This window comes from Pithys albifrons, chromosome 9 (genome assembly GCF_047495875.1).
Source record: "Pithys albifrons albifrons isolate INPA30051 chromosome 9, PitAlb_v1, whole genome shotgun sequence".
Taxonomy (NCBI): Eukaryota; Metazoa; Chordata; class Aves; order Passeriformes; family Thamnophilidae; genus Pithys; species Pithys albifrons.
The window spans coordinates 13,761,541-13,787,114 of record NC_092466.1 but is presented as its reverse complement, the minus strand read 5'-3'; the positions used below and the strand labels follow the sequence as shown (position 1 = coordinate 13,787,114).

Here is a 25,574-nt window from a genome sequence, read left to right as displayed (position 1 = left end):
GCCCTTTGCCCTCTGCCCCGCGCGCCGCTTCCTCCCGGCGCTCCGCGTGCGCCTCCCGATCCCCATCCCGGTACCGATCCCACTCCTCTGGCCTGGGGGTCCCCCCGGGAGCAGCCCAGGGCAGGTAAGAGCGCGGTGGCGAAGCGCGCCGGGATGAGCTTTAGTTTTAAAGGTGTGTTATATCTCCCAGACTGCTTGTAATGGGACAGCGTGCGGTTTCTGCGCTGATCTCTGTGGGAGTACAGTTGGCTCATAATAGCAATGATATAAATAATTGTATAAGCACCATAATTAATAACAGTTAAGTAATAATAGTAGCTGCTACTAATAGTAGTTTCTATTCCTTACCATTGGTAGTAACATGTGAATTGTGACCTAATAAATAAGGTGTTTGCTGATTGAAACAGTAAGGTTAAACATCCATTAAATACACATCTATACATGCACGTGCAGCTTGCACAAAGAGGTGTCAAATTATATAAACTTTATGAGTAGTATCGAAAAAGTAAAAATGCAGGCCAGGCTTCCGCAGTGTTTTGCTCACAGCTTGCTCCTTGCTTACTGAAACTGGTAATTTCAGTTTGTGCACTGAATATAATAAATATCAGTTTAGGAAACTTATGGTCAAAGCAGTTTTATGAATACATATTTCGTGCAGCTAAATGCCTTAAAAATTAATACTTTAATACTTTAGTAGCATTGGACTATAGTAAGAAGTGTTAGCGATGTGCATATTTAGATGGACCATTGCAACATTTCAGTGCAGTCAAGTGTTAAATACATTTGGACAAGAGTTTCTCTTTTGCCACTGACTGTAGAGCAGCCATCCAAAGTCTGTCTTAGTTTGGGGGTAGTTCACTCTTATGCCTCTTCAGTGTTTGTGAGGAACAAGAGTAACGGCTGCACATTTCATCTGTTTTATCATTTGTCCCACAGCACTGCAAGCATGGCATCCATGGAAGAAAACTTCCCTCGAGGGGGTGTGCAGAAGAAACCCACAGAGGGGAAAACACCCAAGCCGAAGTTAGAGCGGGACAATTTGTTTGATGTATGTTGTTTGCATGTTCTTGATTAACTTCTCAGAGCTCTTCCATTATCAGAATTTGACCTGCAATCCTTCCTGCTTGTTACTGCTGCAGTAAACCATAGAAGGCATGCCCAGAAACAGATGACTGCTGACATCCACCTTTCTCCTGATTTCTTGAAAGATCCCTAATGTCTGATGGATGTTGAATGTGACGACAGAGAAATTTTTAGTCAAAATTATTGATCAGGATTTAGCTTTTAGAGTTTCCACAAGCATCTTATCCCAAAGTGCTATGTAGTGAGGTTGGTGTTATTAGATATAGACTAAATTTGGTCTTTCTGTTAGTGGAGTGTGGTATAGATAATTTGTTTCCATTCCTAAGATTCACAGTTTTATAAATAATCATCCTCAGTCCACGGAAGATGCTTTGTAAGACTTGCATTTAGACATATAGCAGTTAGCAAGGTAGTTCTCTTTTTCCTCTGGTCGTAGTATTCTTTTCTGATTTCATTCATGGCAGCAGAGTTCTGCCTTAGTGCAAAGTTTGTCTCTTTATCCACTTTTATTTTTTCTCTTTCTGTTTGTCATCTGCTTTAGGTTCACCATGAAGAAAAATCCCAGAAAAGAAAAAGGAGTCAAAAGGATCAAGGAAAGCAGAAAAAGTTCAAGGCAGAGAAAACAACCACTGCTAAAGACAATGTTGTAAATATAAGACCACTCACAATTCAGGTGCATAAATATTTGATACTGTGTGTATCTCTTTTCTGGGCTACATAAAAATGGCATTTTCTTGCTCCCTAAACCTGTAAAATGTATCAGTGATTGAGTACAAAATGGTGTTTACCACCCTGTTGTCACTGACTTGCTGAGGTGTTCACAGTATGCTCTTCTTCCTGCTTTCCCAGGCACTCTGTGAGGAGATGCTGCTCCTGGGGTGTATAAAGGAGGTCAGTGACTATGAGCTGGTCATCAGTTTGCCCAATGGTCTCTCTGGATTTGTGCCGATCACGCAGATCAGCGATGCCTACAGCAAACTGCTGAGCAAGCAGGTGGCCCAGGGAGAACTCCCGGAGGTGAGACCTTGGACAAGGGCTGTGATTTGTACCTGGAGCTAAGGATTGTTAGTAATACCTCAGAACCAACCCTGAAGTCACCAGTCTCACAGCTGACTTGATTTTGACCACCTTGGCTATTTCAGCCTTGACTAAATAATCCTTGAACGTTGTGAACAGTCTGTTGAATATAAAGAGATTATTGTTACCTCTCTGCTGCTGAGGCTAAATACTGATCCCTGGCTGTAGACAGCAATGGAAAGAAGTCAAGGAGTTGATTGGAAAATGATGTGAGGATGAAAGCGTTTCTCAGGGGCACAGGGAGGACCATGGTCCTTGCAGTTTAGTTCTGTGTTGACGCAAGCCACGTGCTGCTGCGTGGTGCTAACACAGACTGACATTTGGAAACCCGCTTTTCAAAGCTAACTTTGCAATTTCCTGATAATGGCTGATTGCCAGAAAGAGAGAGGGTGGAATAATGTCTTACCCTTTCTCTTCGGTGTCAATGGTCCATAGGTTTTCCCAAGGTTTGTTGTGGAATGTGGGATCTGCACTACGCCTTTAGTGGTGGTGTTTTTCTCTGGTAAAGAGGGAGGTGAGGCTGTGATCACTAACCTCGAGATGTTTCCTCAGCTGCTGTCTCCCAACTCCAGCCCAAACAATGTTCATTTTTAAGCAAAGCCTATCAGTGTTGCTGACATAACATAGTGTCATCCTTGCCCCTCTATTGAGATCCTCCTGTTTGTGGCATTTCTTGCTTTTTATTGTAGTGCTGACAGAGAAACAGGACTTTCGTATGGGATTTTGTTTTCAAAAGTTAACTTCAGTAGCAAATTCTGATCTTTTAATATTATTTAATATTGTAAAATTTGTATGTTTCTCTCTTGATCATCTTGCTGGGCAGGACTTGCATTCGCTGTTGGACACGTATTCTCCAGGGACACTGGTCAGGTGCATCGTGACCGGTATTGAGAAAACTGACAACGGACATCGCAGTATCAAATTATCAATTGACCCCAAGAAGGTCAATAAGGGCCTGAATGCTTCAGCACTAGCAACGGGCATGGTACGTTTGCTGGGCCTGTCACAGCCTCTCTAGGCTCTTGCACAGTGTGTGGAGGAATATTTTAGTTTGTCCTTGCATTGGATCAAAGCAGATTGTAGAGCTGTTCCTACCATGGAGGAGACCTGTGGAGTGAGAGTGGTGTTGGTTCTTGGCTCTGGGTTGTCACTCATGAAATCCATTCACCTGATTCTGTTTCAATATGGACAAGTTATTTAATGATTTCTTCCTGAGTAGGCTTCTTTGTAATTTTTGTACAGAGTAATATTTAACATGCCTTGCAGGGGTGCTTGGTTGTTTAGGTTTTGTGTTTCCAGCTGTATGACTGTAGGCATGTGCCTGCAATTAGAGCACCTGCTGGTTTTGAGCATCACTATTTTTTTTCTGCTGGTTTGTGAGCTCCATACCTGCATAGTTGGATAAGGGTAGACATGAGACCTCACTGCCAAATGAGCTGGGTAACAAGAATAATGTAGTGTTGTTTCTACTGCTCTAGAAAACTCAGTTCTCTGTACAAAACAAGTGAGTACTTGGGTAGGAAATCTCTTATGAGATGTGCATTCTTTGAAGACTCAGCTATTTTGTTGTATTACTGAGTTGCAGTGTTTTTCTCCCAACAGCTGCTCTCTGGCTCTGTATCTAGCATGGAAGACCATGGCTACCTCATAGATATTGGAGTCCCTGGGGCTCATGCTTTCCTGCCTCATGAAAAAGCCAAAAATTACATCAAAGCAGTCAAGAGAGGTAAGAAGTAGTGCAGGAGCATCTGCTGCAATTAAAATGGAGGTGGAGAATGGCAAGGATTAAAGCTTGTTGCATCTGTAGTGTTAGTGCATCTTTGTGGTATTGGGTCAAGGCAGAGTCTTTGCAGGTTGCTGAAAACAGCAGTTTTGTGGCTGATCTGCAACAAGCCTTTGTGTTTCAGCCTGTTCTGACAGACTATGGTACTGTTCCAAGCCCATTCATTGCTGCTCGCCCTAAACTTCACTTAGATTGAGAATAGTTACCTAAAATAGAGGGAACTCTGAAAAAGCATTGATGAGAGTGGAAGGGAATCCCTGAGTGTTCCTGGTGGAGGTTTTATGCTATGACTTGTCTTTGTAGGGCCTGACTTGAAAATAGGGCAGAATCTGAACTGTGTCATCACAGAAGTGAAGAATGAGGGCAGAGTGGTCCGTTTGTCCATTGATCGGTCAGAGGTTGCTGCATCCCTTGCCACAGAGAAACAGAACTGGACACTCTCTAACTTACTGCCAGGGCTGGTGGTGAAAGCTCGAGTGCAGAAGGTAAGCTCTGGTTTGGGTTTCTTTTGTGAAGTGGGTTTGAGTCTTGTTGAAAGCAGGAGACAGGTGAAAGAGAAAGAATTTTATGTCATGGAAAATTTCTGTTTGGGCTGAATTGCTTAACAGTAACAGACATTATCTGCTAGACACTCCCTCTGCCACATTCACCTGAGGTCTGATCTCTGTTCTGCTTGTTATTCCGTGAGTATACAGGCTTTGGCCTGAAGTTGGTGATGAAGCTTGAAGCAGAACAGGATCCTCTTTGTGTTTCTCTGGCCTTTTGCTAGGTAAAGTATTCAGCAGGGTGGCAGTAGTCTTCAGAGTACACACAGCATTATCAAAAAGCTAAAGGATTGTTTTTGCTACGCAGTGTACAAAGCAGCATTGTTGGCAGTTTTGTGTCTCTTGTGATATGCCTGTTGATTAACACTGACAGTGCCTTTTCTGATATGTGTGAACTGCTCTCTCTGCTGCATGAAAACTGAGTGCAAAATGTTTTTTGGCACATTTTCCTTCCCCTTCCTAGGTGACCCCATTTGGAATGAAACTGACATTTCTGTCTTACTTCACTGGCATTGTGGATTTCATGCACATGGACCCAGAGAAATCCATGAACTATTCTTCAGATCAAGTGGTAAGGAGGGTGGAGAATGGCTGGAGTTGGTATGTTGCTTACAGCATCTCTTACCTTCTCCAACATTTCTGTGGAATTATCTCTGAAATTTTACTACTGAGCTCTTTTTCCCATCTTTTACTTGAATTACATGGCTGCTTTACAGCCGTTAAAAGCAAAGCCATTCCTGGGTTACTGGAAACCCTGAGAGACTTGCAAGGGACAGAAACATGTCTTGTGTGGTCATATTCCCCTCCCTGCATTGATAGCAGACTAGTCTGTAAACAACAGACAAAAGCAAAAGTCCCTGCTTGGCGATGGTGTTAGAGCTGAAGTGATGTCTTAGTGGTAATACTGGAAAAGGCTTGTACGTGGACAAAGAGTTCAGGTACCAAGCAGAATGTCTAAAGCATGAGTGATGTGCCTTTCTCCCATTTTGTTTACAAACCTATGTTTAATGAGCACACCATCTTCTCCCAGGTGAAGGCTTGTGTCCTCTCTGTGCACCCCAGCTCGAAGGCAGTGCGGCTCACGCTGCTGCCGGCCTTCCTCCACCCTGGGGGATCCCCCAACCAGCTCTCCAGTGACCGCATGGGGGCCGTGGTGGAGCAGTCCACAGTGAAAGCTTTCTACAAGCAGTTTGGTGCCCTCTTCGAGCTTGATGATGGCACTCTTGCATTTGCACGGGTAAGTACCAGGCTGGTGAGGCAAGGCCTCCATATCTATCTTAGCCTCCTGGGAAGGGAGGTGAAGAGAAGGGTTTATTTTCTACCTTTATGCTCTTTGTGAGACAATACAATCAAATTAAGATGATGTGGAAGATGTTTTTCAAATCCTACATCTCCTTGTTCAAGTTGAAATATAGGAGTGTTATTGTGGAAGAGCTGGTGAAGTACACTCAAAAAGAATGTTAGAGGAACAAATTTGTCAGATGCTACCACATCAACATAAGGTCTATATCAGGTCTTCCACTTTCCAAACACTAACTTGTCATTTCTTATTTTCTAGTTGAAGCATCTTTCAAAGAACAGAAAATCCTTTAAACCTGGGGCTTTTAAACCAGGGTGCAAACACAAATGTAGGATTATTGACTACAGCCTGATGGATGAGATGTGTGTTGTATCTCTGAAGTAGTAAGTATCATGGACTGTTCCAGAAAACTGATTGAAGAGTGTGTTCAAGAGTGAAAAATACGGCCCTGCTTTGGTAGACTGGAATTTGCCATCTAGGGGATTTGTATCCTTTGTGTCAGGATTAGGGTTAGGGCTAGGGTTAGGGTTAGGGCTAGGGTTAGGGTTAGGGCTAGGCTTCTCTTTTGTGTTAGGATTAGGGTTTGGGTGTTTTTTTAATGTTATGGCGCAGCATCATCGGCACCTGAGAGCCCAAGACTGCCACCTTTTCTCTTGGCACAAAGCTCAGTCCTTCCTTGACACCAGTGGGGCTGGGAAATTGCCATTTTCCAGCCAAGAATTGAAGAGGGACGAAGATTCCTCTTAGAAAAGGAATGGAAGAGGAAAGGTGCCAGCCCACAAAGGGCTGGCCTAGTTCTCTCTATTCTGCCAGACCCCCGCCTCTCTCTAGATTGTCTGGGGATCTTGCATATCTTCTCCATACTCTAGAGTATTGGGTCACCATCTCTACAGTTGATGAGCTGAGGCACAAGGAGTCTAAATTACTTCTGCCAAGATAAGTCAGAAGACCATGGCTGAACAGGAAATTGAATCTTGATCTTTCAGCTCTTTGGCTTCTCTCTCTTAGTATTTCCATCTGTGTGGCTTTAAGCAAAGCAGATGATGACTTCTTTCATGGGGCCATACCTGTGTGACTGTCACATGGAATGGAGGTGGATGGACCTTTCTGCATTTAATGTCCAGAGAGCTGTTTTGGGAGATAGATCAGTTGGAGTAAAACACAGAACTTGGAGTTGCAGAGCACTGGGTAGTGTGTTGAATAATGGATATTTGGGACAAGTCAAAGAGGGGACTGTCTGGTCTTATCCTTGATTTGTTTTCAACTTGACTGATTGGTCTTCCCTTTGTGTGTCTTTCCTAGTCAGATTATTGAAGCACGGTTTCTACTATACCAAGATATCCACACAGGTGATGTGGTGCAGGTGAGTTTCTGAAGAACTTAGCAGTACTGTGTGGCCATTAGACTGAGGGCAAAGATGTAGCTAATGTGCATTTCTTCTGCCTAATATGTATGTTCAACTTGCGATTCAGACTAGTGACATGAAAGTGAGAAAAACCTCACCTTGCAGGACTTGATTAATGGAATGTAATATTTTTCCCTGTTTTGTTCAGGTTTTTATTCATGATGTGACCAAGGCAATGAAATTTTAGCCATGGTCAGTCATGTATTTATGGTCATGAATGCATTTTTAAAAAGACACGAGTGAAAGAAACTAAAACTTATCTTGCACTCAGAGTAAAGTTCATGTATGAACAGTCACAATTGATCGCAGAAAGTTACTCAGTTACAATCATTCTCATTCATGTCTGTATTGGATATGTCTCTGGTAACAACTGTAGTTTGCCAGAGTCAATAAGGATTTTACAGAAATAGCACATGCTTAAAGAGAAGAGGCTGTACAACCACCTTATGGAATATATAAAAGTCAATGGGTCAGATTGGTTGGGTGAAGGGTAAGCTGGTCTGAGATTACCTTTTTTGAGTGTGGTAGTGTTTTGGCTATTATTTACCTGTGCAGGGTCTGTTTTTCATGCTGAATTTACCAATTCTTTTCCCTATTTTGGGCTTTAGGGCAAAGTAGTTTCTCTGAAACCCATTGGGATGCAGGTGAAAGTGGCTGATGGGATTAAAGGACTTGTGCCATCCATCCATCTCGCTGATGTGATCCTAAAGCAGCCTGAGAAGAAATACAACATAGGAGATGAAGTCAAGTGTCGGGTGAGAGCTGCCAGGCAGGATCTTCAGCTGCATTGCAGTCTTCTGTTCTGTTTGTCAGCTGGATTGATCAGGCAAGGGCAGACATGCTTTTTGAACCTTTTTGTACTCCATTCCTATAGGTGCTAGAGTGCAATCCAGCAGGGAAGAAGCTGATCCTTACTCTAAAGAAAAGTCTCATACAATCAAAGCTTCCAGTTCTCACAAATTATGAAGATGCAAACCCAGGGCTGATCACACATGGCTTTGTGGTGTGTGCAAGGGAGTTTGGCTGCATTGTGAAATTCTACAATGATGTCAAAGGTCTGGTACCCAAGAATGAGCTGAGCTCAGAACCCATATCTTGTCCAGATAAAGTCTTCTATGAAGGCCAGGTAATTAATGTACCTATGCTGTGCTGTGTGTTTGAATGCAAAATGGAAATCTGCAATTGAGTTGGCTCCAACGTGGGTTTTTCTCTGAGGAACCAGCTACAGCAAGTGTTTTTTTTGTCCTTTTTTACTTAGTTGTGCTCCATTTAAATGGTTTAGGCTGTAAAAGGAGCAGCTCTTCTTCAAGTATCTCACAGACTTGCCTTTGTTTCTAGGCTCTCTCTGTTCTGGTGTGCAGAAGGCAGCATGGCATGTGATGTAGACACTACACTTGGTTAAGTTATTTAGATCTCAGTAGAAGTTTGGGGTTCTAGGCTTCAGTTTCTTCTAAGGAAGTTAAAACTCTTACCTGCAGAATCAAGGATGGTGTTTTCCGCTTCTGCATTATTCTGGTTTTCCTTTTGGTTTCAAATCCCAGGCATCTGCAACCATGTTGTTCACCAAGTTCTGACCTTTGTTGTGGGCAAACTTATAGAGATCTCAACCCTTTTCATTATTTTTTCTGGTGCTTTAATTTGTCTCTAATCCTGCTGTTTGTTGGCTGGTTAAGGAAGAAGGTAATTTTGTAGTCAAGATTTCTGACTGCAGATCTGGAGATCTGAAATTTATTCTCAACTCTGCAGAAGACCTACTACATACTTTTAACAAGTCATTTAACGATTTTGTACTTCCAGTTTGTGTCTGTGTGACCAGATGTACTTTTGTCTCTGGTTGAACCTGTGAAGTTATAGTCACTGACCTGATACCCTCAGGTGTGAGAGAAAAGTGTACTGTGTATATATTTCTCTGTCTCATTCTGCAGGTGGTAGCACACTGAGGAGGAGGATCACCTCAATTAGACTTCTATTTTATCTTTTTTTTTTCTGCAGGTTGTTAAAGTAATGGTCTTAAAATGTGAGCCCCAGGAGGAAAGACTCTTGCTGTCCTTCAGGTTATCAAGCAAGTCTGGCCCTGAGGACAAAAGGGAATGTACTTCAAAGGAGAAACAGGAAGTGAAATATCAAATAGGAGAGGTATTGAATTCAGTAACTGAGTTTTTTTTACTTTTCCTTCTCATTTTCCATATGATTTCATATCACTTTGAACAACTTTACTTCAAGGAAAGCTTATGGTGGTCAGGAAATAGCATTAAATGTGCATTTTTTATTGTGTCTGGCCTCCTGGATCAAAAAGGGTATCTCTGGTTTCAGAGGTCAGGATAAAGGAGTCTCAGGACAGTCCTTCTGGATGTACCAATTAGTGCTCCTACCCTTAGGTGCAGTCCTCCCTTTTTTTCTGGATGCTGCTGATGTTCTCACTCCAAAAGCAGCTGCTTTTGCTCCCTGGAAAAAGTCAACTTCAAAGAGAATTTTTGAAACACTCCTTGTTGTCTTTGCAAGAAACAGTTTCCCCTTCCCTGCAGACACTGTTAATGCAGGAACAGGACAGTTCTAATCTTGATTACATTATTCCCTTCACCCTTCAAATAAAAAGTCAAAACCAAGAGAATATTTCTAACTCTTTATTTCTCTGAGAACTGAGAATTAGTTTCTCTTTTACTGTCAGTGTTGGCATACTTTCTAGGCTCAGCCTTGTTGATGTGAGATTGTCTCATCTATAGCTGGGAGGCAAGTCAAAAGCCCTGTAGCACAGCATTTGGTACCTGGTACATCAAAAGAGACAACTTTAAAAATGCTTGGAATTTTTTATCACTGTATTGTTCTCTTTTCAGATAGTTGATGTGAAAGTCGTGAAGAAGAAAGATAATGGGTTAGAAGTTTCTATCTTAGAAGATGAAGGCAATGTGCTTGCCTGGATCCCTACACTGCACCTCTCTGACTTTGTTGCTACCTCCAAGCTCCTGTGGCACTGTCTTCAAGAGGGAGATGTCCTGCCCAGAGTTATGTGCCTAAGTGACAAGGGGGAGCACATTGTATCCTTTGCCACCTGAACCAGTCAAACAAAGTGGGCAGGAGGAGGAATCTGTCAGGAATTCAGAGAGCTTGCAATAAACAGAAGATACACTAGTTAGTGTATTGAAGTAGGAGTGCTTGTCAAGCTAGTGATACTTCAAAGAGACATTATAAGTTGTATTAAAAGTGAGGCTCAGCTCTGGCTAGAATCCCTTCAGAACCAGGTCTTGGTTGTGAATTGACTTGACTTTCCCAGCCAGCTTCTGGAAGGTTAATCATATCACAGCCTTAGCAAAAATTTTGCTGGTCCTATCCTAAAATCAAAACTGAAATGTTAGGGAGTTGGTATTTCTGCAACTGTGCAACATGTGTCTTTAATGCTGAGCAACTTAAGAGACATCAGTTGCTAAATTTTTGTGTGGACGGATCAAGACAGAAATTGGAATTGCTACACTTAGAGCTCCTGTACTCTAGCTTGCAACAAGTGCTCTAGCACAATGGCAGCACCAAGAGATTTTCTTGGCATCATGCTCTTTTCATTCATCTTTCTGATTTTCCCTAATTGGCTGTTCAGATCTTGAGCAGAAAGTCTGCAGTGATTTCTGCTGTACAGGAGGAGCAAGTTGTGAGAAGCTTCTCTGAAATCCAGCCTGGCATGCTGTTGACTGGTTATGTGAGGAATGTGATGCCCTTTGGAGTGTTTGTGGAGTTCCCTTTTGGTGTGACAGGACTGGCACCCAAAGTGGTAAGCGGTGCCTTTGCTTCACTAAGTAGCACGTGTGGGATCAGGCTGCTTGAAACATGGCTTTTAGCAAAGGTGCAGTAACAAGAAGGGAGCAATTGAGTTGCAGACCCTGCACTTGCACAGCTTCTTCCTACAGGGTAAAAGGTTTTAGGTTTGCATTTTAATTCACTTCCAAAGTGAAACACAGGGCTTTACTCAAGTGAGCTTAAGCTTCAACAAGGATTTAATGTGGTTTCAGTAATTCATTTTAATTGATGGGATTTTGTTAGTCTTTATTAATTTCTCTTGATACATTTTCACAAAGTCTTAACTCAAACCCTTCTGAACAGCCCTGGGGGTGATTGATAGGTAGCAGCTGTGCTCAGTAACCTTTGCCCTTTGTTTCCTTTGCACAGAGCATGAGTGACAAGTTTGTGACAGACACCAAGGACCACTTTGTGGTGGGACAGACTGTGATTGCGAAGGTGATGAGCACTGATGAGGAGAAGCAGCGTGTGCTCCTCAATCTGAAGGTGTCAGAGTGCAGCTCGGGTGATTCTGCTGCAGAGAGCTTTGCCCTCCTGAATCAATATTTCAAGGAGCTGAAAGAAATTAAAGACTTGTTGAGAAAAGGTAAAAGATTGCACATGTTCTGCTGAAGGGGGTCATGTCAAAAACTACCATGAGCCTTTGCTGGGATCTGCTTAACTAGAAAGTACAAGGCACTCCAGTGCTTGTGATAGCCCAAACCCAGTACTTACATGAGGATGAATTTGTTCAAATAGATTTGCCTACTTGTATTATAGGTCCTCCAGCAAAGGTTTTCTCACATGCTATTTTTCTAGTGTTACATACACTGGATGTATTGCAGTTTATTTTTATCAGATTCTGACTTTGCCTTTTTAGATTCTTGTTATGTTCAGTACATTTTAATGTTTTGTTTCCTGTAAGAGTGAAGTTACAGATCTATTTTGTGTTTTTAGTATCAATCTATTTTGCTTTCACCTTTTTCTATATGCAGTGCTGTGCACCAGTGTTTCTATAAGACTGGAAAATGTCCTCTCCAAATTTATCAGATCCTTATTGTCGAAAAAGTGTTTCTACTTTGACTGTTAGAATTGACTTGGTATTTCTGCAGATTCAGGAGCCTAAACTTTGTTTTCCCTCATGAAGGTGGATATAAATGCTTGTTCATGCACCACTGAGTAAATGTGGAGGCTTGTCTTGGTTTTGCAAAGAAACAACTTAGGTAAAACTAACTTCCCGCTTTGTCTTCCCTTTACTTAGGGGAGTCCAGCATGGCCCAAGGCCTCTGTGAGCTGGTGCCTGGGAAGGAGCTGCAGCTGGTCGTGCAGGATGTGAGGGAGGATGGCTCAGCACTGTTCAGTGGCAGCTGTGTCACAGGATTGACTGTAACTGCCACTCGTTACCATTTGGGAGGTGAGGGCTTTTCCTTTGCTTGTGTCGGTTTTCAGTCTGTATTTTAACACCTCTCTCCCGAGATTAATTCTGCTAATGAGGAACTAATACAAGAGGAGTCTGATCAGAGTAGAGATGGCCTTGAAGAGTGGTTTAGTTTCCTAATGTCTTGCCAACCCATTTGTGTAATTTGGAAAATATAATATAAACCTACCTGTGCCTCAGTTAATCCTGCCTCCTATTTTGGGCATCTCATAAAGTCAAGTTTCTGCCATGGGATCCTTAGTTGAACCATATGTTATGTAGACAAAGTAGTAATAAAAGTTTCAGCTTTCTTGGCTTTTTTCTTCTTGCTTTGTAAAGAAATGGCTTGTATGCTCTATCTGAAATTGCTGTCAGTTTTTCTTGAAAAATCTGTGTGGCTTTAAAACAAGACTGCAATTTTGATATTTTTGCAATTCAAAAATTAAAGCAGAAAAGTGTCATATTGTGCAGACCCAAGTAATGAATAAACCAGTGAAAGCAAAATAAACTGCTGATTTCAGCAGGAGGAGTAACCCAGCAATTCTGTGTTCAGAAGAGTTTTCTTTTTTCTTTTCTTTTCCTTTTTTTCTTTAGCAACAGATAGACTGATGATAATTTTGTGCAAATGTTGGGAAAATCTTTTTCAAAACCTATATTATCTTGAATTTATTTTTAGACAGCCTTGGGTCCATTATGTAAGAGTTGTATCTTCACAAAATCAATGTAGTTTTCCCATGAAAATATCAGACTTTTTTCCAAATAAAAAGCTCTCTTATTGCTATTAATGTTGGAAAAATCTGTGTTTTTTAAAAGGAGTTACTATACATTTGGTACTAAGTTGACTTCGTAACTCAGAAACCAGAGAAATTAAGCAGCCTCTGGTCTCCAGGAATGAAACCCTTCCTGTTTGTCATGTGCTGCTATCTCTGTAGCTCAGAATTCTTCTCTGTCATCAGGACGTAATCTCCTTATTCTCATTTACAGACAGAAATATTGTCCCTGGTAAGAAAACAAAGGCATCGGTTCTTCATGTGGATGCCCTCACATCCAAGGTGTATGTTTCTCTTCGGGAAGAACTGTTAAAGCAAAGACCCAAGCGAGTATGTGTTCACTTTTTGGATCTCTGTATTTCCATTTGTCTGGCAAACTCTATGTGATTAATAAATTTTGAGAGGGCCTGTTTCCTCCTTTAGAACTGTGGGAGGTAGGGTGGAGGGAATCAGAGGCTCAGCAGGAGAAATCACTATCTCCATTTCTGTCTGGCAGCTCAGAGAGAACTCCCAACACTCTGCTGTGGTGCAGCATCTCGCAGAACAGTTTGCCCTCGTGTCTCTGCTGGAAACCGGGCAGCTGGTGGCTGTGCCCATCGCCTCTCACTTCAACGACACCTTCCGCTTTGACTCGGAAAAGCTGAAGGTGGGACAAACAATCTCTGCAACCTTAAGAGCAGTGAAAGAGAATGACCACGGGGTCTTGTTAGCACTACAAGGCCCAGCAAAGAAGAATTTTTTTGTGAGGGTCCGGAACGAATCTGAGACAGTATCAGAAGAGACACTTCCTGCTGTGAAACACTCGCTTTCCCCAGGGGATACAGTTACTGGTACCGTTAAATCCATCAAACCAACCCATGTCACAGTTGCTATTGATGACAAGCTGACAGGTTCAATCCATGCATCCCGAATTCTGGATGAAGTGCCCATAGGCTCTTTTCCAACGTTTACTCTGAAAGCTGGGCAGAAGGTGACTGCTCGAGTCATTGGAGTCAGGGATGTGAATACTCACAGGTGAGAAAACATGTACATGATATCGCTTCTGGGGGAGTGCAAGGGGTGAAACAGTTACTCAATTCAGATCATTAGGCTGTTTCCTTGGTCAGCAGATGCTGGTACAGCTGCATTTGCTGGACTAGTTGAAGCCTAAGGAAATCTGCTAATTTATTCTGTCCCTGATTCAGGTTTCAGTGAATTAGCTTTCTACCTATTTAGCAGTATTTATATTCAGTATAGATTCCAAGGAAAAATGATGTCTAAACTCCAGCTAAATTTGCTGGAGTATTTTGGTTGGTTAAATTACCACTGAAATAGTACCAGGAAGAAGTGGATCTGGAAGGCTCTGGTAGTTTTAGAGGGCTTGTGCCTGGGTTTTTTACCCAGTGCAGAGGGACTAAATGTAGGTGAGTGGGGCCTAGGGAGATCAGGAGAAGCTCTGATCCTTTTCCTCTTCTTTAGATACCTGCCCATCACCCATCCACACTTCACACAGTCCATTCCAGAGCTCAGCATTAGACCAAGGTAAGTGTTAGTCTCTCTGTGTCTGCAAATGCTTCACAAACTTTGTATCCTTGGAGGTTCCCTGCCTTTTACTTCCCATTTGTGAAGGAGCTGGCCAGGAGCAGGGACCTTCACATGTATGCAGTGAAGCAAGGCCTCTTACTCTCTCTTCCACATTAACTTGGATCTGGGAGCTGTGTTAAACCTTACAGTCCTCTCTTAGCACATGATTTCCTTTGAATGTCCTTTTGGCTTGAGGTTCTGAGAATCTGGACTTTGTCACGTCTCTTCATCTCAGAAAGAGTCCCTGTTAGGGAATAATTAAATCCTTTCAGAACAATGCAGCTGGGGAGAGTATGAATGTCAAAGACATTGTCAGAGTAGTACTGGCTCACCGTCATCTCCTGAGTTTCTAACTTCCATCTTCATCATTAGAATCAAAGCTGTGTTACTGATATCCTCTGGTGTTTTTTTTTTTTGCAAATAGTGACAAAGAAGGGAAAATCACAGCAAAGCTGAACCTTAAAGAAGACAGTGCTGTCAAAAAACTTGGACTCTACAATATTGGACAGACTGTCACCTGTTTTGTAAAAAAGGTGAGGTCAGTGTTTTCTTAGGAAGTGTGCTGGGGGAGGTAGCAAGTGAGGGTGACCTCGAGGGCCTGACACTGCTAGTAACTGTGAGAATGGCCCATGACAAGTGCATTGTCTTACAGGGAAAGTAGGAAAAAAAATCAAAATTTTCTGTACTTGATGGAGTCAAGCTGACTCATCCTCTTTGACGTGTCTGTTTGTTGCCAGCAGTTGTTTCCCACCGTGCACTCAGACAGAATTGCCTTGGAGTATTGTCACTCACTGCTGATACCCTGTGTGCACTTGTCTGTGACCCACAGCAGTATTATGCTTGTAAAAGTAGAATCCAAGTCACCATTTTTGCTTGGTGCAAAAGCCAAGGCTGGACTAGTTCTTTCTAGCCTTAAAAATTTGTGACGAATTTCTGCCAGGGAAGGGTTTTTTTTCCTGAGGTATCATGCTGTCTTGTCTGGTTATTTGGTGTCTTAGTATAACGTCCTCAAAAGTTGGCTGGAAGTAGAAGTTGCCCCTGACATTCGAGGAAGAGTTCCTCATCTACTGCTGTCTCTGAACACCAAGGTAAGAGGCTGTTACAGGTGAGCTACACAGATTTATTTTTTTTGTGTGCATGTGGTCACAAGTAATGGCTGCAGATACTTCTGACATCCATGTGAACTCACAACCCAGTGCTCTGCCCATTAGTCATTGCTGCCTCTCACTGACAAGTGAGTACTGTGCCTGTAAGCCAGCCTGGCTTTGGGCAGCAGAGCCATTGAAGCATTGACTGAACTATCAGTCAACAGTGCACATGAAAGATGTGTACACAAAGGGTGAAGGTTCATAGAAGAAACACCTGTCAGAGTTGTGCAAAGCTCTTTTTCTGGATATAAGTGGAAATATGTCTTTTCTTTCAGGTCTTAAAACATCCAGAAAAAAGCTTTAAAATTGGCCAGGCAATATCTGCTACAGTGACTGGAACAGATGCCACTGAAACAAACCTCTTCTTGTCACTCACAGGTATTGTGGAGCATTAACAGCAGGACCCCACCACATACAATGCTTTACTCAGAGATGTGCCGTCAGGTGAAGATGTTACACTCCAGAGCCAAGCTGTACCTCTTTGTAGAACAGAACTAACCCCTGGGGCCCTGACCTAAATGTAATAGCATGTAAGACAAGAGAGGCCAGACCTTTAGACTGCAGAATCAATATCCTACTGTCTCAGACTGCAGCCCTTCTCTGAGCCCTTGTGAACATATTCCCTTCTGATCTCAGACATGAGATGGTACATTTGGCAACATTTGTTAGTTATTCTGGATATTGGAATTGGGCAACAAGGAGACCTTGTTTGGGCTACCAAGGCGAACATTGCTGTGAACTGAGAAATTGCATAGACTGCACCTTGCTGAAAGGTGGTGGGTTTGATATGTAATAAAGACAGCTAAAATCAGCTTCACTGACTTACTACCTCTGCTGTTTCATATTTTCATATTTACCTTCACTTCTTCCAGGGATTCAGTCACTGGAGCAAGGCACCATCACTGTAGGCATGGTAACAAAGGTGACTCCGCACGTTGGTTTGACCATTGCAGTGCCAGGTGGGAGGACTGGCAAAGTCAGCATCTTTCACCTGAGTGATGCTTACACAGAGAATCCTCTGGGTAACTTCAAAGTTGGCAAGATTGTCAGGTCAGTAATTCTCTTCCTTGTTCCCTCAGGCTTCAAGGCTTAGAAATATCCTCTGGTGAGAGGCCTTTCACTGCCATGAGATGATGCCAGACTATAAGGTCAATCTATGTCTAGGAAGTAATGCTGACTTCCCTTATATGCATTTGGGTGAAAATCTTGTACTTTCATTTATGAAGAAGCCCCTTTTTAGCTGCCTTCTTGGACAGCTACTCTCTTAGCCAAGGTGCTGATGGGAAGCCAGGTATCCCAGCTCTGCAGTGGTTCTGTGAGCTGTTTGGCAATTTAATTGCTTTTACATTTGTAATGTCCAAGTAATTGCATTTCCCTGCTTTACAGACTTTTTGGGAATGCTGGGAAGTGCAACAGGCCAAGTGATGCAGCTGTAACAATCTTTACTTCTTTCATATTAGTGACAGAGACTAGGTAAAGCAAGAAGATGTGTTTCAAAAAGCGCTTTGGCTAGTTTTATGAACTGTTCTGTCATGCTGGTTTGTTTTAGACAGTACATTCTCAAAGGAACAGAGTGCTTTGTTTCCTATAGAGCTTCATTCTACTAGTGAAAATACCTATTTCCTACCTGTGGCTTTTTATAATGGATAAAAAGGCTTTCTGTTTTCTCCCCTTCCTTTCCCATGCAGGTGTTACATCCTCTCCAATGAGAATGGCAAAATTCAGTTATCTCTGCGGCAATCCCGGTATGTCATTCCTCTAGTCTGTTGGTCTCCCACTAGGGAAGAAAAGGATAGTGAAATACAGTAAGCATTGGTTTGGGCACATCAGTGTAAAGTGTTCAAAGGACCAGGATTATTTCTTTTTGAAAGGATGATGCTTGTTCCTGTTTCAGAATGACTTTCCTGTATCTGCAAACAGAGAAATGTCTGACACTTAATGTAGAGCTACACAAGTGGGTTCAGATTTAATTTCTATTTATCATACTTGATAGGCCTGATTTATCTGCTTTGTTTGTTTATTTGGGAAGAAAGAGAAAGTTCTGCCATTGAATTTGCAATAAAAACACGTTATGCTTCAATGTTCAGCAGCATTTTAACAATTTTGATTACACAGCAGACTTAGCCCTTAATACCACTTAAAACTGAGCCTCTTGCTTTGTCTTCCTTTGTGAAACAAAACTGCTTATGTGGAGTGAAGTATCTTAGAAATAAGTGGGGCAAAACCCAAGCAAATGCTGTTCAGAATTTCAGACACCTTTTTAGTCTCCTCATTTTCTTGGTGTCAGAGGAAGCCAGGCTGATCTGTTTGGCTTTGTTTGCAGCAGCATGTGTATTCCCTAGTGCTGTGTACAGCTTGGCAGAGATGCAGATAGTCGATTAGTGCATTTGTATAAACTGAAGGGTGTCTCTGATCCACTAGGTTTTCCAGAGAGTACTAACTGTTGTTAATACTGATCTATTTTTTGATACCCAGAGCAGTGTGGATTATTCAGACAAGTGCTTTATCTTCTAACCTCTCTTCTTTTAGGCTAAATCCAAAGATCAACAGCAAAGTGCAAGATGTTGAAATAACCTGTATTAAGGATGTTAAAAAAGGCCAGATAGTGCGAGGCTATGTCAAATCAGTCACTCCATCAGGTGTATTCTTTAGGTGAGTAGCCTGAGAAAATTATTTGGATGAGTGATGTGTCTTGGAGAACTTATTTTGAATGTGTGATTGTAGAATCTTGTTTGGGGGTGGTCTTTGGCATAATGTTATGTCACAAAATACGTTTCCTCCTGAGAATGAAGATGATGTTCATACTTTCTTGGGCCTTTGAAATTAAAGTAGGGAAAGTTTGTGTGAAAGTACATAGAACTCGTGGTGCCACAAATACAATCACCACACATTTCTTCCTCCCTGTCCCCCACTGTGGTATACTTATTTTTGGTTTTTTTCCTCTTCTCAGCTTGTCCACTTCTCTTCTGGGCCGAATCCAGTTCCACAATGTTTCCCCTTACTTTGTCCAGAAACACTCCTTATATGAAAAATACCTGCCTGAAGGAAAGCTGCTCACTGCTAAAGTGCTTGGGTAGGTCCAATGTTCTTTAAAAGGGACAATGAGTTAATAGAATTAATGATGGAAAAGGAGAGGATGGTTAATGATGGAGGAGGAGAGGATGGAAAAGGGGAGGAGAAATGACAGGAAGGTTTGAAAGAATTTCAGATACTTGCAATCATTATAAGTACTCTGGGTTTTTTTCTTCTTTTGTCATGCTACTCCTGGCAATGAACACCACAGTGTAAATGCAAAAGAAAAACACATTGAGCTCTCTCTCTTGCCTGAGGACACTGGGATGCCAAGTGTCTTGCCTGAATCCCTAGGCCTACCACAATATGGTGCAGAGGATGAGCAAGGAGAGGCAGATGATAAGGAAAAAAGTGAAGAGCCTAAGCTGAAGACAAAAAGGAGAAGAGGAAACTCTGAAAGTGGGCAGGTATGAATGTGATTGCACAGGACATGCTAAAGGACTTCATTGCCTCAAATACTGAAGGGACTAGAAAGATCCACTGGGATGAGGCTGAGCAATTATAGAGGCTACAAAAAAAATTGTACTGGAGATTAGCAAAGATCAGAAACTGTTCTTTTTGGGTGGGAGGTAGCTGAGATAGCAGCCCAGTTGTGTTGCCTATGTGGCATATCCTTTTGGTCTTGACACCCTGATGTGGCTGAGCATGGGTTTATCCTCTGCTGTCTGTTATTTCAGAGGATAGTAGGGGATGTCGTGGCAGGGCATTGCCCTCTCTCTGCTGTTAGGCTCTTTGCTTTGAGGTCACAATTGCCTTTAAGATCCTCACAGTCATTTCCCTCCACCATCCATTCATTTCCCCTTGTTGCAGGAGATGAAGCCAAAAAAAAGGAAGATCTGCCCAGCAGATGAAAATGACAGTGGAATTGAGGTATATTACCGTGAGGAGGATGAGGATGACCAGGAGGAAGAGGCAGCTCAAAAGAAATCTAAGGTGAGACATTTGGAGGAGAACCTGAGCCTGAAGTTACTTTTTATTGAGATGTGTCAGTTCTGCCTTGGATGACAGTGAGTATCATTGCTGCAGATAGGAGTGACACAGTCTGGTGTTTGTGCATCTGAAAATGGCTTGAGATAGTTTGAGTTTTAAAAAGGTGACCACAGAGTCAATGTTTTTGCTAGTGGGCTGCTTGCAAGTGTAAGAAGTCAATAGTGCTGTCCAGAGAGATGCCACAAGCAAAGAGCAGTTGTCTGGTCTCAGTGTGAAAAATTAAAAATAAAAATCAGGGCATTTTTCTTCCTATAAGCAGATAAGGAAACCTGGTGAAGCTCCCAGGCTGCAGGTTTCCATGGGCTTCACCTGGGATGAGGACATGAATGCAATGGATATACCTGTGCTGAATCAGAAGGAAGAGAGCTCAGAGAGCGAGGAGGAGGATCCGCAGTCCAAGGTACTGTGTTCTAGTGTTGTCTGCCCAGGAGATGCCACATAGTGGCTGCAATGTGGTGTTTCAGTATTTGCATGTCTGTCTGCCCTGTAGCAAAGCCTTTTAACGCAAGGGAACATCTTTGACAGCTGACACAGAACTTGTGTAACTACTCTGAACACTGGAGTTAGTAGCAGTTATCTCTAAAGCAGAGGAGAAAAAGCCCTATGTTAGCATGGCTGTATGAAAAATAGGGCTTCTTATGTTGACATGTTAAAAAAAATAAGTATTTAGAGCCAAATATTTTCATGAAAGTAAAATTTTCTGTATCTGATGTCAGCCCTGTTTTTGCTTTCTGACATGTTGTAAATTTACAGGAAGATTTGGAGATGAACAACCTTCCAAATTATAGTCCTCTTATTTAGAAAAACACACCAAAAAAATCTTCTTTTATGATTTAACCTTTAGAAGAGTTTTCTGGTGTGAGCAATTCAGCAAAATCAGAAATAAGCTCATGAGCTCCTTTCATGTTTGCTCTTTAGGATTTCCTCTGGCCCTCAAATGCACCTCTGTGAAGGCCGTGCATGGCTGATGCTTTGTTGCCCAAGGTAACAAAGCAGAGAACCATGGAACTGTCAGTGCCCAGTTTAGATCTGAGTCACCACAGTGATCCAGCAACATGCCCCAATCTTGCACAATTTCTCCCCATGTATCCTGGATTTTTACAGAGTGGAGGGTAGTGGTGAATACTGGCCTAGACAGTAAAGATGAAGAATGAGAAGGAAGGAAGAAGTGTGAATCCTGCAATTGGGGGTGCCAGACTAGCAAAGTATTTGGTCCCTCAATGTAGGTCCTTAAAAGAAATGGCATTTCCATTACTGCTGCTCTTCTTGAGGTGCGAACTGTGTATGGAGTGGTGGGATGTGTCTATGATTTTCCTCTTTGCTTAAACAATTGGCTTCATCTCTTCCTGTGGAAACTGCCTATTCTTGGACATAGTGGGGCCTGCCTATTCCCACATAAAGTGCCTGTGCTTCCTCAGTCCTCCTGTTTTGCTCTTTCAGTTAAAGAAAAAAACAAAGAAGGAAAAGGAGCTAGAGAAGCAGAAGAAGGAGAAGGAGCTTTGCAAAGTAGAGGCAGCTCTGATGGATCCCAGTCGACAGCCTCAGTCAGCAGATGACTTTGACCGCCTGGTGCTGAGCAGTCCCAACAGCTCCATCCTTTGGCTACAGTACATGGCTTTCCACCTCCAGGCTACAGAGATTGAGAAGGCCAGAGCTGTGGCAGAGAGAGCACTTAAAACAATATCTTTCAGGTAATAATCAGACTCTGTCTTTCTTTGCCCCAAAGAATAAATCATGATGAGGCAGTTGTGGTGGAAGAGGAACACAGTAGCGTCAGTATGTGTGGAGTGGCAGAGTCTGTTTCAGTGAGCTCAGAAGGATTAAATGGTAGAAATGGTCAGCTGGCCCTTTGAAGGTCTGGCCTGAGTCACCACAGTTGCCCTGCAGCTCATGAGCACAGTAACTCCCAAAGGTGTCAATGGGTGCACAGACATTCTTCTGAGCAGTCAGAAGAGTTTGTAAGAGCATAATGCTTTCAGTGATGTTATTCTTAAATCAGAACATAAAACAACCTGTGAAGGTCTTGTCCCTTTTGCCATAAGGCTGCACCTTCAATCATCTCTACTGCATGATTAAGTATATTGTGCTTTCTTGAATCAGCCTTGTGGGTTTTAATTATAAACAACAGTGATCAAAAATTGCAGTGTGAAGCAACTGCTGTGCTCTGTTCCAAAAGTGGTGTTTTAGGAAGCAGTGTGTCCTCTTTGTCCTGGAGGCAGGCTACAAGTCAGTGAGGCTGTGTAGGGTGGCTTGCAACAACCTGGTGAAGGCAGGCAAAAGGCTAAATACTCTTGTTTGTATCTGTTTTAAGGGAAGAACAGGAGAAGCTGAATGTCTGGGTAGCTCTGCTGAACTTGGAGAACATGTATGGTACCGAGGAGACGCTGATGAAGGTCTTTGAGAGAGCTGTCCAATACAATGAACCTCTGAAAGTCTTCCAGCATCTGTGTGACATCTATGCCAATTCTGAGAAGTACAAGGTAAGATAGTTACAAGCAGGTTCCAGGCATGTATCCCATTCAGTAATGCCAGTGAACTATGAATGTCGGCCGTGTAAGCTTCCAGCTGTCACATGTTAGACCTGTCCTATTTCTAACTGGACTTAATAGTCATGATTGACTGTGGACAAGGATGCTTTGATGCTTGCTTTTCTGCCATGTTTGCAGATATCTGCCCTAAGAATAAGAGTTTTAAAGCTCTACAAGTCTTAGTTATGAATCTGTGTGATCTAACCCAGCTCTGCCCTTCCAGCAAGCAGAAGAATTGTACCACACGATGCTGAAGCGTTTTCGTCAGGAGAAATCCGTGTGGCTGAAATACGCCTCGTTCCTCCTGAAGCAAGGCCAGACTGAGGCTACACACAGACTTTTGGAACGTGCTCTCAAGGCTTTGCCCACCAAAGAACGTAAGCACTCTGCCTCATCCTTAATGTGAATCTTAATGTTGACAGGTCTCCAGGAGATGGACTGCTCCCTGATCTCTCTGCCTGTGACGGTATTTGTAATAAGTGAGAAGTGCAACCAGTTGATGCTGAACATGCTGCCCTTATCTCTCAGGGGAGGGGAAATTTCAACCTGGGTGTAAATGCTAAATTCATCTGTAACAGAATTTTCTGTGATGCACGAAAGCAGAGCACCCAAAGCAATGACAACTTTTACAGTCATATAGAAAAGTTCACTTGGTCTAGTTCCAGGTTTGTGGGGCTGACTATGGATGCTGCATGATATATTTTGAATGCAAGAATAGACTTCTCTCTCCTGCAGAGAGATGAAATGAAAAATGAACTGTGACTCTTCTCTTTCCCACTGTGATCCCACCTTGGTCCCAAACCACATTACAATAGAGCCTTTTGACTCTAGATGGTTCTGTCTCTGTGCCTGCCTCTGTTTAATTATCAGTTGTGCCTGTTATATGGAACACAGCTGCTGTGATACCCTAACACATCATTACTTGTTCCAGATGTGGATGTCATTTCAAGGTTTGCACAGCTGGAGTTCCGTTTTGAGGACACAGAACATGCCAAGGCCCTCTTTGAGAACACCCTCAGTACCTATCCCAAGAGGACAGACATTTGGTCCATCTACATGGACATCATGATCAAACATGGCAGCCAGAAGGAAGTACGGTGAGTTGTGGTGCAGCAGGCTGGGAAGGGGCAGAGCGCAGAGCTTGGAGGGACACCTGAAAAGAGCAGAGGTACCCTGCAGCATGAGGTTGTACAGGCCTTCCCAGAGCAGAGCAAAAGAGAATCTTTATCACCTAGAGAAGAAAACTGGGATGTGTGGAAATCTTATCCTTGCTGGGACTAAGGAGACTCCACAGAGTTCCACAGGACTGAGGCGGTCTGTAGGTGGTGGCCTGCATGACAGAAACTAGAGGCCTTGCACTGAGGTTCATCTGTCCCTCTGGAGGGATTTCCTTGTATCTGGAGGGTGAGATCAAGCCCTTCTATATCTTGTAACATAAAAACAGAGAAACTTTCTCTTTTTTCTTTTCTAATGGTTGACAAAAGGAAGTAATTTTCCACATCCATTTAATGAATGCAGAGTCCAATATAGTGGCTGGAACTTCACTTAAGTTGTCCAGCAGCCTTAATGTTCTACAAGCAAATAGAAAGCTTCTACTCTGAGATTTCGGCCAGTTGTCAGGAATCTCTTTCTTCAAACACAAGCACTTCACAGCAGATTGAATATTTCCCCTGACTTTCTACTTGTGAAATGATGGGGTACAGGTCTTGTACTGAGTGCTGTCACTGACAGAGCAATCTGAATCACTCTGGTTTCTTGCAGGGACATCTTTGAGAGGGTCATACACCTGAGCTTGGCACCAAAGAAGATGAAATTCTTCTTCAAACGCTACCTGGATTATGAAAAGAAATTTGGTACAGCAGAAAGTGTCCTGGCTGTTAAAAAAGCAGCACTTGAGTATGTGGAGACCAAGAGTTCCCTTACTGACACCTAAGTGTGGTGCAAGTTAAAACAGAGAGACTCGACTCTCCATGCAGTGTGGGAACTCAGAGTGTGGAGTTCTGACGTGACTGTCCATGGACAGTATGTTTCTGGAGAGTGTTGGTCAATGACCAGCCTGGAAAGAACAAACATGAGATGGAAAGATTTGATAAATGTTTGCAGCTTTGTCCAGATGTTACAAATAAGTCTACTCTGTTGATGACATGTTTTAAAATATAGACTGTTTTATATTCAATAGAAATATCAGCCATACCTGTTCTACTTTCCTGGGGAGATGGTGTGGTTATGGCACACTGATTTTAAGTATAATAATGTCTTATAAATTGATTTCTCTCACTGTCAAGATAGCAGAGAAGATTCTTGCCTTTGGGATGAATTAACACTTCAAAAGATCCATCTCGAGTGCTTCTGTGCTCCTAGAAATTGGCAGATCAACACAGGATCGTGGCATGGTTGAAGTTGGGAGGGGCCTCTGGAGATCATCTGGTTCAAGCTCCTGCTCAAAGCAGGGGTCAGCTAAACTAGGTTACTCAGGTCCACATACAGTTTAGTTTTGATTTCTCCAAGAATGGAGACTTCACAACCTCTCTGGGCAACCATCTGTTTAACAAATCACGATTTTCAGTAATTCTTGTCTCTTGAGAGAAATCAGTGAAGTCAAAGAGAAAAATGGGGAATTTGTGCTGGGAAAAAAGTCATCCCAATCTAATCTTCTGCTTGGAAAAAGCCAGGTGTCTTGCGTACTTGCATAGGTTCTGTCACTGATGTCAGTGCCTTATTGTCTATATCCTTATGATTCTATATTGTAACTTTCCACTAAGATGTGGATGTAATCATCCACATGTTTTACGGAGGAAGAACTCAAGGCAAAGGAAAAAGCAGGGTATGCAAACAGGTGTGATTACCCAGTGTGGACACTAGCAAGTGGGTTCCCAGCTTTAAAATGCCGGACTAGGGGAGTCTTACTCGTTGTAGGTACTCTGAACTCACAACCAGAGCTCTTCAGGACCCAGTTCTTCTGCTGTGAATGCCCATTGTTTGCAAGGCTAAATGATTCAGCATTTATTTCATTCCCAAATCTGCTGGGATACAGAAACGAGTCATTTCACTTCTTGCCCCCAGGAAGAGCAGGGTACTGTGCTCGGATTTTGCTTAATGCTCTTATAGTGGAGGAGGCTGATTGCAAC

At 42.6% G+C, this 25,574-nt stretch overlaps 1 protein-coding gene across 1 annotated transcript; it reads left to right on the top strand.

The window, feature by feature from the left end:
* The first annotated feature begins 16 nt into the window (after positions 1-16).
* On the top strand, positions 17-24,639 carry PDCD11 (programmed cell death 11). The gene is made up of 36 exons (XM_071563297.1): positions 17-124; positions 937-1,048; positions 1,625-1,756; positions 1,933-2,100; positions 2,984-3,145; positions 3,763-3,886; positions 4,247-4,428; positions 4,952-5,059; positions 5,519-5,725; positions 6,047-6,171; positions 7,091-7,151; positions 7,802-7,948; positions 8,068-8,319; positions 9,186-9,329; positions 10,028-10,228; positions 10,783-10,953; positions 11,349-11,565; positions 12,220-12,372; positions 13,360-13,475; positions 13,642-14,159; positions 14,604-14,666; positions 15,133-15,241; positions 15,707-15,796; positions 16,132-16,234; positions 16,729-16,906; positions 17,545-17,601; positions 18,386-18,508; positions 18,807-18,929; positions 19,140-19,335; positions 19,739-19,861; positions 20,178-20,318; positions 21,359-21,609; positions 22,230-22,398; positions 22,670-22,823; positions 23,378-23,543; positions 24,208-24,639. The coding sequence occupies exons 2-36, from the start codon at positions 947-949 to the stop codon at positions 24,377-24,379; spliced, it is 5,508 nt and encodes a 1,835-aa protein (XP_071419398.1). The 5' UTR covers positions 17-124; positions 937-946; the 3' UTR covers positions 24,380-24,639.
* Positions 24,640-25,574: the final 935 nt, after the last annotated feature.